General features: G+C 36.2%; 1 protein-coding gene across 1 annotated transcript in view; it reads left to right on the top strand.

Moving 5' to 3' along the window:
* Positions 1-555: 555 nt before the first annotated feature.
* Positions 556-16,984, top strand: part of WRN (WRN RecQ like helicase) — a 98,170-nt gene continuing 81,741 nt past the window's right edge. The window contains exons 1-7 of the mRNA XM_054720061.1: positions 556-666; positions 1,609-1,721; positions 5,395-5,540; positions 6,009-6,157; positions 6,900-7,049; positions 8,265-8,334; positions 13,459-13,573. Coding sequence (XP_054576036.1) covers positions 574-666; positions 1,609-1,721; positions 5,395-5,540; positions 6,009-6,157; positions 6,900-7,049; positions 8,265-8,334; positions 13,459-13,573 — 836 coding nt within the window. The 5' untranslated portion in view covers positions 556-573. The remainder of the gene's footprint in view (positions 667-1,608; positions 1,722-5,394; positions 5,541-6,008; positions 6,158-6,899; positions 7,050-8,264; positions 8,335-13,458; positions 13,574-16,984) is intronic.

The following is a 16,984-nucleotide window of genomic DNA, read 5'->3' as shown; positions in this document are numbered from 1 at the left end:
ATATTCTTTAGCAAACTCTTATTCTTAGGGAAACTTGTTCACTTGCTAGGCCAAGAGCATAAGAAAAAACGAAAAAAAGAAAAGAAAACACCTTAATATAGAAAAGCTGTTATTTGTCTCAGAATTCCTTTTCAAGTAGACTTGTGAACAAATCTGTTTGCTGAGTTTATTTAGATCTTAGGTCAGTTGATAAGAAAATTAAAGAAGTCAAAAAATTTATAGCAATTTATACACCCAGGGATTCTCATTGTTAATGAGATAAAGATTATACTTTGAAAGAATTAAAATCATAGAATAAGATTTTGAAATTACTAGAACTTTAAGAAGTCAGTTAAACCAGCTCACTTATTTTAAAAAGAAGAAATGCCAAATGTATAGTTATTAGATCTGATATATTGAATCTGTTTCTTTTTTTTTTTGATTTGGGCCCAGATGCTATAACTGACTCTACGTATGTGTTGTTTGGTTCTTTAGTATAGCAACAGGCCTCTCTCTCTGAGTTTTCTTCCAAGATTGTATTTATTTATTCACAGAGTAATTATTTTTTAGATTTTGCAACAAAACCTTTTAAAGATGAATGAAAAGCAACTGGAAACTCTACAGCAGCGGAAACTTCCTGAATGGATGTCTATGCAGAATAAGAGGTGTGCTGTAGAAGAAGGAAAGGTATGCAGTTCATCAATTTTTCCTTCAGATGGGAAATTTATGTAAACTGACTATAAAGTGAGTTAGTCAGTCCTTTTTTAAACTTTAGGTTGTTATTGAAGTTAGAGTAGCTATTGTGTAAATGAACAAGAATCTAGTCATTGAATGAGTAAATGGGATTACCTTTCACCTGGCTTTACAAAATGAGAATTCTTACTCTGTACTTTTCCTTTTTTTTTTTTTAATCTAGTTTGCATGGTTGCCTTACTAGTTTGTTGCAATTCATATAATTGAGACAATATTTACTTTGCTGAATTTTTATGGTTGAGCAAATTTAGGTCCTCATACATTTAAGACCCACCAACCAGTCTTTAGCATTTTATGGCAGCATTATTACATCTAGAATCCTATATAAGAAAATATACTAAGTGTCGATCGTTTGGTCAATTGCTTGACCAGTCGCTATGATGCACACTGACCACCAGGGGGCAGATGCTCTGACCAGTAGGTTATCTTGCTGCTGGGCGAGAGGGCCAGACATGCCCTGGAGCCCTCCCGCGGTCCCTCCCCAGATGGTTGGCCCCCATTGACCTGATTGGGACTGGGTGAGACAGCCCTGATCAGCCCCAATCACTGGCCAGGCCGAGGGACCCCCACTGGTGCACGAATTCGTGCACTGGACCTCTAGTACTAATATAATTACAGAAAAAAAATCAATAAAATAAATGTTTTTATGGAAATAGCATTAGAAGTTTGCAAATACACTTGCTAGAAAAATAACTTTACAGTGGATGGCTTTATCTTTGTTACATTGTCTTTATGACTTCATTAGGCTATAAAGTATTACTTATTAAAACTTAGAACTATAATTCGAATGTTTCAGGGAGCTTTATTATTTCAATGAACATTTATTATTTAATGTGAACTTTATTTGCGCCTTTTTGGCGTTTTGTTTAACTCAAGGCATCTGTTCAGAAGAGTGTTTTTGAAGATAACCTCCCGTACTTGGAATTCACTGGATCCATTGTGTACAGTTATGAACCTAGTGATTGTTCTTTCCTATCAGAAGATATAAGGTAAGTGACTTGAATTTCCTAGTTTCATTGGAATTTGGACCTTAGAAGATTACTAATGTAATATTTGGAGTATACTGAGTTTTGCAGCTGAGGTGTGTTCAATGGATAATTATTTATACATGTAGAATATCACTAATAAGTTTCAATTCTTTAAGTAAAAACTTAAAGTTACTGAATTAAGTTACTTGTTTGCCTATTTGTTCATTCATAAGCCTTTTTACTATTTTAGCTAATTATTTTACTTTCAACACTTAAGATAGAACTACTGAATATATTATGTTTATTTCACCAACTTAGGGAAAAAATGCAAGAATTATTCAAACTCCAAGTGCCCCTTTATATTTCATTAAAAGTAGAGGCCCGGTGCACGAAATTTGTGCAGGGGGCGGCACGGTCCTCAGCCTGGCCTGCTCCCTCTTGCAGTCTGGGAGCCCTTGGGGGATGTCTGACTGACGGCTTAGGCCCACTTCCCATGGACATCTTCAGTGCTGCCGCAGAGGTGGGAGAGGCTCCTGCCACCACTGCTGTGCTTGCTAGCCATGAGCGTGGCTTCTGGTTGATCAGTGCTCCCCCTGTGGAGCACACTGACCACTAGGGGTGCAGCTCCTGCATTGAGTGTCTTCCCCCTGGTGGTCAGTGCACATCATAGCGACCAGTCATTCCACTGTTCAGTCAATGTGCATATTAGCCTTTTATTATATAGGATACCAACATAGTAGTATTAAATAATGTTTGTGATCGGTTCTGTTGAATTTAGTTAACAGCAATTACAGCAAATGGTCCTTAAAATAATATTTGAAATGACTGTTAATATAAGACACTGCAATAATTCAATTTAAAGTATTAACAGTCATTTCTCCTTCTGGCACTCTCTATACACACAAGTTAGATAGCTTGATACTATGTCATTGGTCCTGAGGCTCTCTTTCCTTTCAATCTTGGTTGTTGTTGTTTTTCTTTCTTTTTCTCTCTGTGTTTCAGTATGTATATAGTCTCTTTTACCATGACTGCAAATGCACTTATTCTGTAGTGTCTGACCTGTTACCCCATCCTGTGAATTTTTATTGTATTTTTCCCTCTATAGAACTTATATACTTTAAAATATGTTCCATTTTGGCTCTCATCATATTCATGTTTTCTTTTTCTTTTTAAAAAATATATTTTTATTCATTTCAGAGAGGAAGGGAGAGGGAGAGGGAGAGAGAGAGAGAGAAAGAAACATCAACGATGAGAGAGAATCATCAATTGGTTGCCTCCTATATGCACCATACTGAGGATCGAGTGTGTAATCCAGGCATGTGCCCTAACTGGGAATTGAGCTTTGATCTCCTGGTTCATAGGTGGATGCTCAACCACTGAGCCACACCGGCCAGGCATTATGTTTTCTTTTAAATCTTTGAATATAGTCTGCATATTTATAGTAACCGTTTAATGTTCTTGTCTGTAAATTTCATTATTCTAATTTCTTTTGTTAAGTGATTTTTATACTAGTTTATGTGTCACATTTTTCTGTTTATTCTCATGGCTGGGGATTTTTGATTGGACATTATGATTTTATCTTGTTGAATGCTAGATTTTGTTGTTTTCCTTCAAAGAAAGGAGCTTTGCTCTGATGGGCAGTATCAGCTTTACATTTTGAGGTTTACTTTTAAGCTTTGCCAGGGTAGGTTTCTACAGTAGCTTTTACTTTGGGGGTAATTTAGCCATGTAATAAGGTGTGAGCCATCTGGTGTCTTTGCTGAATGCTCCAGGTGATCAGCAAGAATCCCCACTCTGACTTTTCTGAACTTGAATGCCTCTTATTTCTATGTAAGCCCTAGGAATTGTTAAGCTTAATTTCACTGATTGTTCTTTGTCCAGCCTCATAGTTTACTTCTGTGCTTGAATGTCCTTACCCACCTTGTTTCCTCCTCTCTAGAACGCCACCCACAACTTCCCCTGCCTTAACCTCTCTGGCCCTGACCCTGCCTCCCCAACTCAGTGCTCTGCTTTGGATCTTCTCCCTTCTTGCTGTCTGGAAAGTGTTCCAGGCAGACAGCTGGGCGGCCGTAGGGCTCACCCTTTATTTCCCTTCTCTCAGAGAGCACAGTCCTGTACTGCCTATTGACAAGTGTCTGAAAACTATTGTTTATATGTTTTGTCCAATTTTATTTATTTACTAGAGGCCCGATGCACAAAATTTGTGCAAGAGTAGGCCTTTCTTCCACCGGCTATTGGCACCGCTTCCCTCTGGCACCTGGGACCCGGACTTCCCCCGTAGCCCCAGCTTCGTCCGGAAGGACGTCTGGTCTAATTAGCATATTACACTTTTATTATTTTTAAATTATTGACTTCAGAAAGAGGAAGGGAGAGGGAGAGAAAGATAGAAACATCAATGATGAGAGAGAATCATTGATCCACTGCCTCCTGCACACCCCCGACTAGGGATTGAGCCCCCAACCCGGGCAAGTGCCCTGACTGGGAATTGAACCATGACCTCCTGGTTCATAGGTTGATGCTCAACCAATGAGCCATACTGGCTGGGCTATTTTGTCCAATTTTTTATTTATTTAGGGAAGAAAGGTATGTCTGATTACTGTTATTCCATCGTTACCCAAAGTAGAAGTTGCATTGAAATTTGTTTTTAAAATGCATTTTAATTTTAAAAAATTGTGAAACAGGCCAATATAAACAGTAATAGATAATAATATAAGTACTACTTATATATCTCACCTAGCTTTATCAAATCTTAATATTCATTTTCTTCAAATCTTTATTAAGAAATGAAATAAAATATTGCTGAAGCCCCCTGTATGCCCTTTCTGATTCTCCCCTCCACAGCCCACTGAGATAACTTTACTCATGAGGTCAATGTTTATCATTCCCTCACATGTTTGCTATAATATTCATGATCTTAGACTTCAAAATATCATATAGTGTTTGCCTATTTCAAAACTTTAAAAAATGCTCTCACTTTATATGTATATTTTGGCTACTTGTCTTTTTCACTCAATATTTTATGTTTTTGAGATTTTTTGGTATATATGATTCTGTTTTAACCTTTATTTAATATTGTTTCATTATGCCACAATTTTTCCATTCTTTTGTTGATGGAAATGTAGTTTGTTTCCATTTTTATCAGTAGTAACAGTATCGTAATGAACATCCTTAGACATTTCTGTCTGGTTGTGCACATAGAGTTTCATATATTTATGAGAAAAACTTGCCAGGTGATAGTGTTTATACATGTTTAGCTAGAGATTGTCAAGTTAAACCTTCACCATTATATGAGTGGTCCCACTGGTAGGTATCCTTCTCAGCACTTGATGTTGTACGGCTTTAACTTTTGCTGGTCAGATAGCTGTGATATTGTATAGATTTTGTTTGCATTGCTATGATTTCTAGTCAGATTTCATGTGTTAACGGGTTTATTTGGTTTTATTGGCCATTTGGACTTCCTTTTGGGAATTGATTGTTCATGTTTTTCTCCTTTTTTCACTGGATTATTTGTGTGAGTTTTTTTGTGTAACTTTTCAAGGACTTGTTCATATTTTCTGGCTATTCACTAGCAGTTGTATGTATCATAGATATCTTCTACCAACTGTGGCTTATCTTTTAACTTTTTGAATATCATCTTTAGTTATGCAGCAATTGACCTTTTAACATAACTAATTTGCACTATTTTCCCCTGTAGCATGAGTCTGTCTGATGGAGATGTGGTAGGATTCGACATGGAATGGCCACCAATATACAGTAAAGGGAAACTGAGCAGAGTTGCACTAATTCAGTTGTGTGTGTCAGAGAGCAAATGTTACTTGTTTCATATTTCCTCTATGTCAGGTTGGTATCCCTTCTCTTTGTTTCATTTTTTTATGTTGTAGATAATTATATTGTTAACATTTTCCCTATAAAATTAAGCTCTTGAATTAGCTGGCACTTCTTTCATTACCTTATGTTTAAGTATTTATGTTCCACCTGATTCACTCATATCTCTGGTTAATTTCCACATCTCTTTCAGATATTGATATTATTCCTACTTAGAGAGTAAAGAACTGGAGTTTAGAGGGGCAAATGACCAGAAATATACCACTAGTGTTAGCAGAGGTAGCATTCAAACTAGTTGTTTCTCTTGTCATCAATCAGGGCTTTTTGCTTTAGGTAAAAAAGAGAATACTCAAGGTGAATGTATTTCTGAATTTTGATTTAACATGAACATAAATACAAATATAAAAATATAATGTGTCAGAAGTAGAAAATAAATCCATCGTACCTGATAGAACCTATGAAAATGATAATAAAATGTTACAGTTTTTCCTCAGGGATTAAAAATGTTGCTTGAAAATGAAGCAATTAAAAAGGTCGGTGTTGGAATTGAAGGAGATCAGTGGAAACTTCTACGAGACTTTGACATCAAATTGAAGAGTTTTGTGGAGCTAACAGATGTTGCCAATGAAAAGGTAGTGATAATACATATATTATTTTCACAAACAAGATAAATTTGTGTTTCATAGAATGTCGCTTCTATCTGAATGTTAGACTTTTTGAAAAAATAATTTAAGCTGTATGATTTTGTAATAAAGAAGTCCCAAATGAGTGTTTCATAATGAGAGCCTTCAGTTCTAATCTGTTGCCTTAACAAATAGTTTCTTTAAGTAGGTACCTCCCCATATTAGTACTGTTTCACATATTTTCAAATTTAAATACTGTATTTTAAGTTTATTTTGTTAATCCATTTATATCAATACCTAGTACCTTTATTTATTTATTTTTTTTAAAGGAAGAGGCTAATGCAGCTCTTGTGGTAGGATGCTCTTACCATCAGTAGAACTTTGACCATCAATTCCATCACCCATATTTCACATATTTTATTAATATAGTCATTAGGTTAAATTCTCATATTTAGCCAAATATTCATTTCGCTGGGAAGTAGAAAGCATACCAATCTATTCAATAGTTTTCCATGAACAATAGTTTTACAGCCTAAGAATTTTAATACCTACATTGGGAAAATTCCAGAATTAAATTCTTATAATGTAGGCTGCAAATGAAGTTTTTAATGACAGAAAATTAAAGACTATGCTTTATATTTTTGTATAATATTTCCAACTTTATATATGGCATGGTCATTTGGTGGTATTTAGGAATATATGAAAATAGAAGGGAGTAATTTTTGCTATGTTGGTTGTTCATTATTTCTAGCTAAGAAGTACGGAGACCTGGAGCCTCAATGGTTTGGTTAAACACCTCTTCGGTAAACAGCTTCTTAAAGACAAGTCTATCCGCTGTAGCAATTGGGAAAATTATCCTCTCACTGAGGTCCAGAAACTGTATGCAGCTACTGATGCTTATGTACGTACCAAAGATCTTCAGACTATGATGTATATTCGAAACCTAAAATAATTTACTTTAGAAAAATTTTCTTGTGGTAGTGGCACAAACTCAACTAAGATATTTTAAATCAGTTTGGCATTAAAAATGTTAGGAAGGCATTCAGTGAAGCTGTTAAGTCTCAATATTAATTAACAAGTACCAGTCAGCAGATTGTTCAATGCTAGTTATTTTTATTGTCATGAAGCCAAAATAATGTCCAATCTGTATGTAAAAAATGTGAGTTCTCTGAAAACATGAAAGGCGAATAAGCTGGGACTGAGTATGCACAAATGTTATTGATGATATGTTTGATTTATAAGCATCTTGAGAATAAAAATAATTACAAGACAGTTTCTATATGGAAGCTGGCCTTATTTCATATATTTATATTTAAAATGTGGTAAATTTAGAAAAATTGCCTCCAGATTTAGTTTTTACTGCTGTTAGTCAGATGCATTTTCATGTTTATATATTGGTATGGAGTGAAATCTGGGCTTATCTTTATATATAGCACTATCAGTATTTTTTTTTCCAAGAAGCATATTTTACGTCTCAGTGAATTTCTTTTTCCCTAATTTATACTTCCATTTGTAGATGAATATCTTGTTTCCCCTTTTTTTTTGCATCTATTTTTTTAAGAATAGAAACTATTTATAAACAAAAAAATTCAGTTTTGTTGGAAAATAGGTTGATAATTGTCCTTTATGTTCTGTTAAAAAAATCATAAAACTTGTTGAGAACTAGCTCAAATTCTGTAGCATTTTTATTTATGAAAAATCAGTATGACTTGATTGTTCCTATCAACAGTAGCCAGAAGAAGGATTGTTTTTTTTACACCTATTAACACTCTCAGCTGATTTAATGAAATAGGCGTAATGGATATCTGTAATCAAAACATACTTCTCTTACTTGAGTGTATTTTATTAAATTCCATTTCTGAGTTATTTGGTTGGATACCTGCTTGTGATATTAGATGTTAAAACATGAGAACTTAAACTCAGTGAATGCCTACTTTCTCCATTCTCATAATTGTTGTGGTGAATAAACGAAGACATTTATATCTTTGCATAACATAATGGGTTGAATTTAGCTTTTTGGGTGCTTTGGGAATCATTGTTTTGGATTTTTTGTAAAGATGGGTCATAATTTTGGTGATCGTTAGTATGCTCTTTTCATTTTTCTGTTTTCCCATAGGCTGGTCTCATCATTTATCAAAAATTACAAATTTTGGGTGATGCTGTGCAATTGTTTTCCATAAATAAAGGTATGTTATGATCTAAAAATAAAAAATTTGACTTTGCTCTTTTGTGAGGTTTGGCTCAAAAAAGACAATATTCACACCTGTGCAAAGTGTTTTGTATTATTACAACTTCTTGAGTACTGAGCAGTTTTGACATTAGCTTAACAACTATTTGGCCAAGGCTTAGGGTTTCCAGCATGTTACTGTGGCAAAGCAGGACTTCCTGCTTTCACTCTGTAGCATTGCTGCTTATTAGGCTTCTATAGTTGGGGCTTTGTGGCTTTACTATATGGGGATACAGGAGTGTGAATCTGTTCTCTGAAAGGATAACCTCCCGTTTTGTGGGAGATAAAGATGAATAAAAAAGGTAGTTTCAATGTGGTTAGATGAGTCCTTTGATGTGGGAAAACAAGGTGCTATGTTAGCACATGGGAGAGGCATCCAGTGCATATTTGGAGGTAATAGAGAATATTTTCTGGATAAAGTGATATTTAAGGCAAGACCTATGAGCACGCGTTAGCTAGCTGAAAAGCAGAGGAAAAGTGGTATAGACACAGGAGGTAACAGGTGCAAAGTTTCAGAGGTAAAGAGAAATCATGGTATCTTTGGGCAATTGAAAGTAGTGCAGTGTGATGAACTATTGAATATGACAGGGTAAGGAATGAAGCAGAGGCAGAAAAAGAAAAGCACATAAGTCATGTTAAGGAGTTTACATTTCCTCCTAAGAGTTATGGAGGGTTTTAAACCGCAGAGTGACATGAATTACATTAAATAATAACTTGGGCCGTAGAGCAGAAAATGGATTGTAGGAGGCAGGGGTCCCAGTGGGAAGAAGACCTATTAGGAGGCTATGCCAGTAATCCAAGTGAGAGGTGATGGTGACCTGACTTGGTTGCTGGTATTGAGGATGGAGAGAAGTGGATTGATTCAGAGTAGATTTAATAGAGCAGTAGACTCAACTGAATTTGATGTTGAAGATAAGAGCCATGTGTCAAGGATCACTTCTGTGTTGTTGGCATGAGCAACAGGGATGAAGAGCATTGAAGAGTTGGAGCAATATTTGGGGACGAGGTGTCATACAGTTGATATTATGTATATTAAATGAAGGGAGCCTGTGTGATAGCAGATGGAAGTAGCCAATAGACACTCAGATATACAGCCTGTAACTTGGAAGACAGTTTGAGTTAAAAATAAAGAATTGGGAGTTGGAGATAAAGAATTGGGTCTAAGCCCTAGCCGGTTTGGCTCAGTGGATAGAGCATCGGCCTTTGGACTAAAGGGTCACAGGTTCGATTCCGGCCAAGGGCACATACCCAGGTTGTGGGCTTGATCCCCTCAAGTAGGGGGCTTGCAGGGGGCAGCCAATCAATGATTCTCTCTCATCATTGATGTTTCTGTCTATCTTTCTCCCTTCCTCTCTAAAATCAATTTTATATATATATATATATGCCCAATGCATGAAAATTTGTGCAAGAGTAGGCCTTCCTTCCCCCGGCTGCCGGCACTGGCTTCCCTCCGGGACCTGGGCTTCCCTCCTCCGCCCGCCAGCAGGCACCCGGGACCCAGGCTGGCTTCCCTCTGGCCCTGGCTTCGTCAGGAAGGACATCTGGAATGATGTCCAGAAGATGTCTGGTCTAATTAGCATATTACCCTTTTATTATTATAGATTAAAAAGAAAAGAATTGGGTCTAAGAAGCTTGAGAAACTCTCAGTATAATGTTCGCATGGAGGAGGGGACATGAGAGGAGTAGCCATAGGCATAGAAGGAAATTAGGAGGTGCGGTGTGCAGAAGGCTAAGTGCAGAACATGTTTTGAGTAGGAGGATGTTATCAACTGTTTTAAATTCTGCTGAAAGTTTGAGAAACTGGGGACTTAATAATTAGATTTGGCAACATGGCAATTTTTTGTAACCTTTTACTACAGCAGCTTTGGTGTACTGGATGACAAAAGAGTATTTCAATGAGAAAGTGGTCATTTAGGGCATGTACCAATAAAACAGAAAAGGGTCCATAGGTTTTGGTATATGAAGGTGTGATAATCTTAGTGGAGTAGTGGAATGGTGTGTGTGGAAATCATATTAACATGAACAGAGGACTAGTTAGGAATGTGAGAAACAGGTGAAAACAACTTTTTTTTTAGAAGCTTGGTTTGGAAAGGGAATATTTGTTTCTGTAACATATTTGTTGGATGTTTATTATGGCTCAGGTACTGTTTCGGTTGCTGGGGAAATTCACCAAAGGAAACAGACCAAGCCCCTTCACTTCATTTGACGAAGTGGGAGGGAAGGAGCCACATGGATATTTGAGGGTAGGAGATAGCAGGCATAGAGGGAAGAAAGAACAAAGCCTCTCAGGGTGATAGCTTGCCTTGTGTGAGGAATAGTGAATATAACAAGTGAAATGAGTAAGGGTGATTGTAGCAGGAAATGAGGCTGGAAAAGTAGCTTGAGCCAGAAGATCATTTAGGGCCTTATAGGCTATGAATCTGACTTCATATTTTATTAATTAAAATAAATACAGTGATAAGTGATGGGAACACCCTTACAGGATTTGGAGCAGGAGAATGACATGATTAAAATTTTATTTTAAAAGGATTTTTTTCTGGCTGCTATAAGAGGGCAAGTGTTTAGGCAGGGAAGTCAGTCAGGAGGCTATTGTAATAGTCTAGGCAAGAGATAATAATTGTTTGGATTAGGCTGTTAGCAATAGAGATGAGAAGTGGTAGATTCCGTATATATTTTGAAGGTTTATATTGTGAAGGATTTGCTAATGAATTCTGCTTAAGGGGCGAGATGTCTAGACCAGGAGAACAATCAAGATATTTTGGTTGGATTAACTGAGTGAATGGAAGGGAAGGATCAGTTAGTTGAAAGATTATGGGGAGGAGCACGTTTTGGTGAGAAAAAAATGTAGTTTTACATTTTGGGCAGGCTAAATTTTAATGCTTTTTGATGTCTTAGAAGATATCTTAGTTGGAAATGTGATTCTGTAGTTAGGGGAAAGGTTGACTTCGGAGATGTAACCTTGGCAATCATACAGATGGTAGATAAACAGTGAAACTGGGTGAGATAAAATAGGGAGTGAATGGAGTAAAGAACAGAAGAGGCCCAAGTATTGACAGCAAGGGCAGCAAAGAGGACTCTATCCAGGAGGAAGAGAATGCAGCAAAGAGGACTGAGAGGACTGGTAATAATGGAGCAGGTGTAGGAGGTGTGTTCAGAAGCCAAGTGAAGAAAACGGTTTAAGTAGGAGGAAGTTACCAGCTGTTTGAAATACCTTGGAGAGTTTGAGTGAGATGAGGAACTACAATTAACTATTAGATTTGACAGTGGGAGGCCATTGGTGACCTTTCCAAAAGCAGCTGTGCTGGTGGGGGTGAAAGTCACTTGGAGTCAGTTTAGGAGAAAATGGGAGGAGGAAAAGTCAGACAGTGGGTATGGACGACTCAAGAAATTTTGCTGTAGATGGGAGTAGTGATTCTAATACAGACTAACTGGCAGATTGGGGGTGGGAAGATGAGATAGTTCTCTTCTTGTTTCTATTTTCTTAGTGAAATAAGAGGTGAGTTGTTCTCTGAGTGAAAGGAGGGACAAGCTGATATTGGAGGCTGGAGAAAAAAAAAGAAGTATGAAATAGTCATCTTGAGAGTGGGAAGTGGGAAATGTAGAATGATTAACAATCATTATTGAAAGTGGGAGGTCTGTGTCATGAATTTAAAACCAAGTGAGGTGACTCATCGTAGTTTGTTTTATTTGTGAGTCATCATAGTTGTGTTTTATTTTCATATCTATTCAACTGTTTGGGTCCAGGCATCAAGTAGGTAAAAAAGCTGGGTTTAATTAGAGTAAGGGGTTGATCCAGGTAAATACCAATGGAGGGATGAAGGAGCAAAAGAGCTGAGTCCATACAAGGGAATGATTAATATGGGTAAGCAAGAGAAGTAAGACATGGTACAGAGTGGCAGTGGGAAGGATAATGGGTAAGGAAAAGGTAGAGTCAATGGATTTGGTTCTGAAACTGTGAGAGAACTATTGTATGGGGAAAGCATCTTTGAAAGAAAGAGAGCATGTTGTCTTCAGAGGGTGGAATGCTTACAATTAAAGTTTGGAAGTGGTGACTTCATTGGAAGTTATAAGGTCACTAGAGGCCCGATGCATGAAATTTGTGCAAGAGTAGGCCTTCCTTCCCCGGGCTGCCGGCACTGGCTTCCCTCTGGCACCCAGGACCTGGGCTTCTCTTGCAGCCCTGGCTTCGTCCGGAAGGTCATCTGGAAGGATGTCCAGTCTAATTAGCATATTATGTTTTTATTGTTATAGATGACTGTGGGAATGGGTGGCTGAGGTCAGTTGAGGAACAGATAGTTGGAAATGGAGGGATTAAGGAACTGAAAATGCTACACTTTTAGGTGGAGCATCTCTGTGAATGTTGAAATCGCTAGGAATTATCACAGGAGCAGTAGTGAAGGGAAAGACAGTGAGCCAGGTGCTAAAACTCTTCCGTGAATGAGAGGATGTGATTTTGAGATCATAAGATAACTTCAGCAACCAGAAATAACGATGTTAAATGCCTCCGAAGGCTGGACTTTTTGAAGGACAAGAGAATTGGTAATGAAGAGTAAGAAATTCTAAGCTGGGGAATAGTTTGGGAAATAAGAGCAGATTTTGTGGTGTAAATGGAGAATATGTGCCAGACAGAATGAAGATGAGAGTTTGGAAGATGATCAGTGGTTAGAAAAGCTTGCATTTTATTTTGTTGATAAGGAGGGCAGTAAGGAATGGCTGTTGGGTAAGGCTTTGTTTTACCAAACTATATTTAATAAGCAGCCCACATGGTATTATATTAATTTCTGATTTTAAAATACTGCAGATGGGTTCAGATTTTCATTCCTATATTTCCTTTCTGCCCTGGTTGATAACCACTGGGTTGTAATATGTATGAATGCAAATCATGTTGAATTTATTCTAAAATTTAAATAGTAAAATTTGAAAGGGAAGTGAAGTGATTTGGAGACAGGATAAGGAGGTCTTTTTGTTGCCATTTATTTAAAGAAAGAAAATGAAAATGTAAGCCCTAATACTGTTTAAATAAATGACTAAATAAATATCTTTGCTTTGTGGCTTGCAAATTGATATTGACTCTTTTTTCCAGAGGAAGAAATACTACCTAGTGATGTGAAGAAACAATTGACTTCAATCTCTGAGGAGATGATGGATCTGGCTAAGCATCTTCCTGACACTTTTAAAAAATTGGAAAACCCCCAGAGGTTAAACATCATTTTTAAAATCAATTCTATTAATTCTTATTGCATATGAAGAATTACTATTCATTAAGGTAGACTTATATAAGTTTGCTCAAATACAGGCACACAGACCCATGTATAAATTTGAGAACTATCTTTCCAGTTTTAAATTATGCATCAAAAAGTTTAGGGTATTTCTGTCTGCTTTGTAGGATGTCTTAGGAGGCAAAGCAAAATTAAATGATTAAGTCCATGTGAAGGAAAATATTTATTATCCAAAGTTGTCTTTGTGTTTTGGGGCATCTTTCATTTCATTATATTTATAGTTTGCTCACTTGAAATCTATAAGTAAAAGCAACTCATATACTTACTAGCTTCATTATTCTGATTATTATCTCATTATTATGTAAGAATTCTACCCAACCAGTAGACTATTAGAATAAGAGATATTCAGATTTAAAAGGTCATTTTATAGCTAATGAAATAGTTAACTTGAAGTATTTGGATTAATAGACATAGGACATAGGACTGACTGGTGCTGGGTAGCTATCTCCTTTTGGAACCAGGCCTCGACCTAGTCGTAATTGCTGAATGGCTTCCTTGTTAAATCTCTAAAAGCAGGATTGCTCTGGGACAGTGAATGACTTGCAATGTGGCAATATAATTGTGAGGCAGAAATACTTTGTAGAAATATGAAGCAGTTAGTTAAAATAGAATTCTGACTGACAAATGAATGTTAATGTATTCTCTGCTGGATGACATGTGTGATATATTTTGATAGAGAGATTTCAAATATGATATAGAAATTCAGCTCTTTTTCATTTTTCCTCCTAGCAATATTGTTTTAGTAGTTTTTATGTAACTTTGAGACTTTTGGAAAGATATACCTCTCATTTTCCCCCTCCATGATGTTTACGTACCTTTTTTATTTTTTTCTAGCAATTAAAATATCTATGAATGCTTTGCTTTGTGATGCCAAAGACAAATAGGTTCCCTTAAAACTTGAGAATGGAAAATACTAGGTTCAAAAAAAAAAAAAAAGAAAATACTAGGTTCATTTTTAGTAAAGATACATCTTGTAAAGTTTTATTGTCAAAACAAGAACTAGTTAAAGCCCTGACTTCAGGTTCTTTATAATAAGTCTACAGTAATGCCTCATTTATGTAGATTATACCTCAGAACCAGAAGGGAACGAAAAAGGCCCTTGAACAGCCAAAATACATGCAATAAACATGAATTCAAGCTCACTTAACTCTGTATTTCCAGTGGAGTACATGAGGCCACAGTCAGAGCATATTTGCTTTCTGTGATAGACACAGTTTGACAAGCTTAGATATCCAGTTAAAATAAAGACCAGGTATGGATAAGGAATGATATGTACCTGACAACAGCTGGAAGTTATATTTAATTAGCTCCAAAGTGGAGGACAAAACTATAAAAATTTAAGAACACTTAAAATAGAGCAGTTTGAGGTTTGTTAACTAGGGAACAACTTTATGCTGCAGTGGACCTGGGAAAGTATTGGTTTGTCATTATATTTAGTCATTGATTTAAATTCAATACATATTTGTGGTATTGCCTTTATGTACTTGACATTCTGCTGGGTGTTGAGGTTGTCTGTAGGCTACTAAAATACATAATAATAATCCTTAGAAAGAAGGAATAATGCAATCCTATGCATTATTGAAGAAAGCAGTGCACCTTTTGATGTATTTAGAGTAAATAATTACCCTACATGAAATGTGTTATTCTCTGATGTTAACAGGAATAAATGAGCCCTTACAGGCTTGTCGATCTTTGTGTCACTATTGCTATGTTTATATGTCTCAGCGTTCCCCATGCATTTAACAATTAAACTGCGGCGCATATCTGTTCCTACTAATGTTTTACATACAGGTCTTATATTTGTATATCTATGTATTAATGATAAATAATCTTTATAAGATTTGAAGAGTTTTAGAGTGTTAGAATTAGTGAGTTTTTAGGTTTGAATTTAATTTTGCTTTTGATTTTTTTGATGTTGACTTTGGCAACTTAAGCTTGAGCCCAACTTTGGAGTGCGGTTAGAACGGTGCTTTCAGTATAGAAATAACTCATGAAATCCCCATAAATGATCAAATCTTTATTTGAATCATCAATATGAAACTTTAAAAGTCATGTCAGTCTGTCTTATTTTACTTAGTATGACATTCTCCAGATCTATCCATGTTGTTGCAAATGGTAGTATTTCATCTTTTCTTATGGCTGAGTAGTATTCCATTGTATATACGTATGTACCACATCTTTATCCAGTCATCCATGGAAGGACATTTAGGTTATTTCCATGCCTTGGCCACTGTGATTAATGCTGCAATGAATATAGGGGCCCATATATCTTTATGAATAAATGTTTTCGAACTTTTTGGGTAGATACCCAGAAGAGGCTATCTATTATGGTAGCTCTATTAATTTTTTGAGGATCTTCCATACAGTTTTCTGTGGTGGCTTTACCAATTTACATTTCCACCAGCAGTGTATGAGGGTTCCTTTTACTCCACAACTTCTCCAACATTTGTTATTTCTTGTCTTTTTTTATAATAGCCATTCTGACATGTGTGAGGTGGTATCTCATTGTGGTTTTGATTTGCCTTTTCCATATAATAGTTGAATTTGAACATTTTCATGTATCTGTTGGCCATTTGTAAGTCTTCTTGGGAGAAGTATTTGTTCAGGTCCTCTACCCATATTTAAATTGGATTATTTGTTATTTATTGTTGAATTGTATGAGTTCTTCATATATTTTGGATGCTAGCCCCTTATTCTAGGTATTAGATATTGCAAATATCTTCTCCTACTTGGTTGAGTGCCTTTTTGTTTTGTTGATGGTTTCTTTTACTGTACAGAAGCTTTTTAGTTTAATATAGTCCTATTCATTCATTTTTGCTTTTACTCTCCTTATCTTTGGGGTCAAATTCATAAAATCCTTTCTAAGACCAAGGCCTATAAGTTTAGTGCCTGTGTTTTCTATGTATTTATTTATACTTATGTCTTTGATCCATTTTGAGTTATTTTTGTGTATGGTGACAAATAGCAGTTTAGTTTCATTCTTTTGCATGTGATTTTCCTATTTTCCCAGCACCATTTATTGAAGAGGATTTTTTTTTTCATTGTATGTTTTTGACTCCTTTGTCGAAAATTATTTCCCAGTATATATGTGGGTTCATTTCTGGGCTACCAGTCCTGTTCCATTGGTCTGTGTGTCTGTTTTCTGCCAATACCATGCTGTTTTGATTATTGTCACTTTGACAATATGATTTCACTTGTATGTGGGGTATGAAACAGAAAACAACAAATGAACAAAGAAAAACTCATAGACACAGACAATAATATGGTGGTTACCAGAGGGGAATGGGGGTGGGGTGGTAGGGGAGGATAAATAGGGTTAAATATATGATG

Source organism: Eptesicus fuscus, chromosome 8 (genome assembly GCF_027574615.1).
Source record: "Eptesicus fuscus isolate TK198812 chromosome 8, DD_ASM_mEF_20220401, whole genome shotgun sequence".
Taxonomy (NCBI): domain Eukaryota; kingdom Metazoa; phylum Chordata; class Mammalia; order Chiroptera; family Vespertilionidae; genus Eptesicus; species Eptesicus fuscus.
The sequence above is the reverse complement of the archived record's forward strand: the minus strand, read 5'-3'. Positions and strand labels throughout refer to the sequence as shown.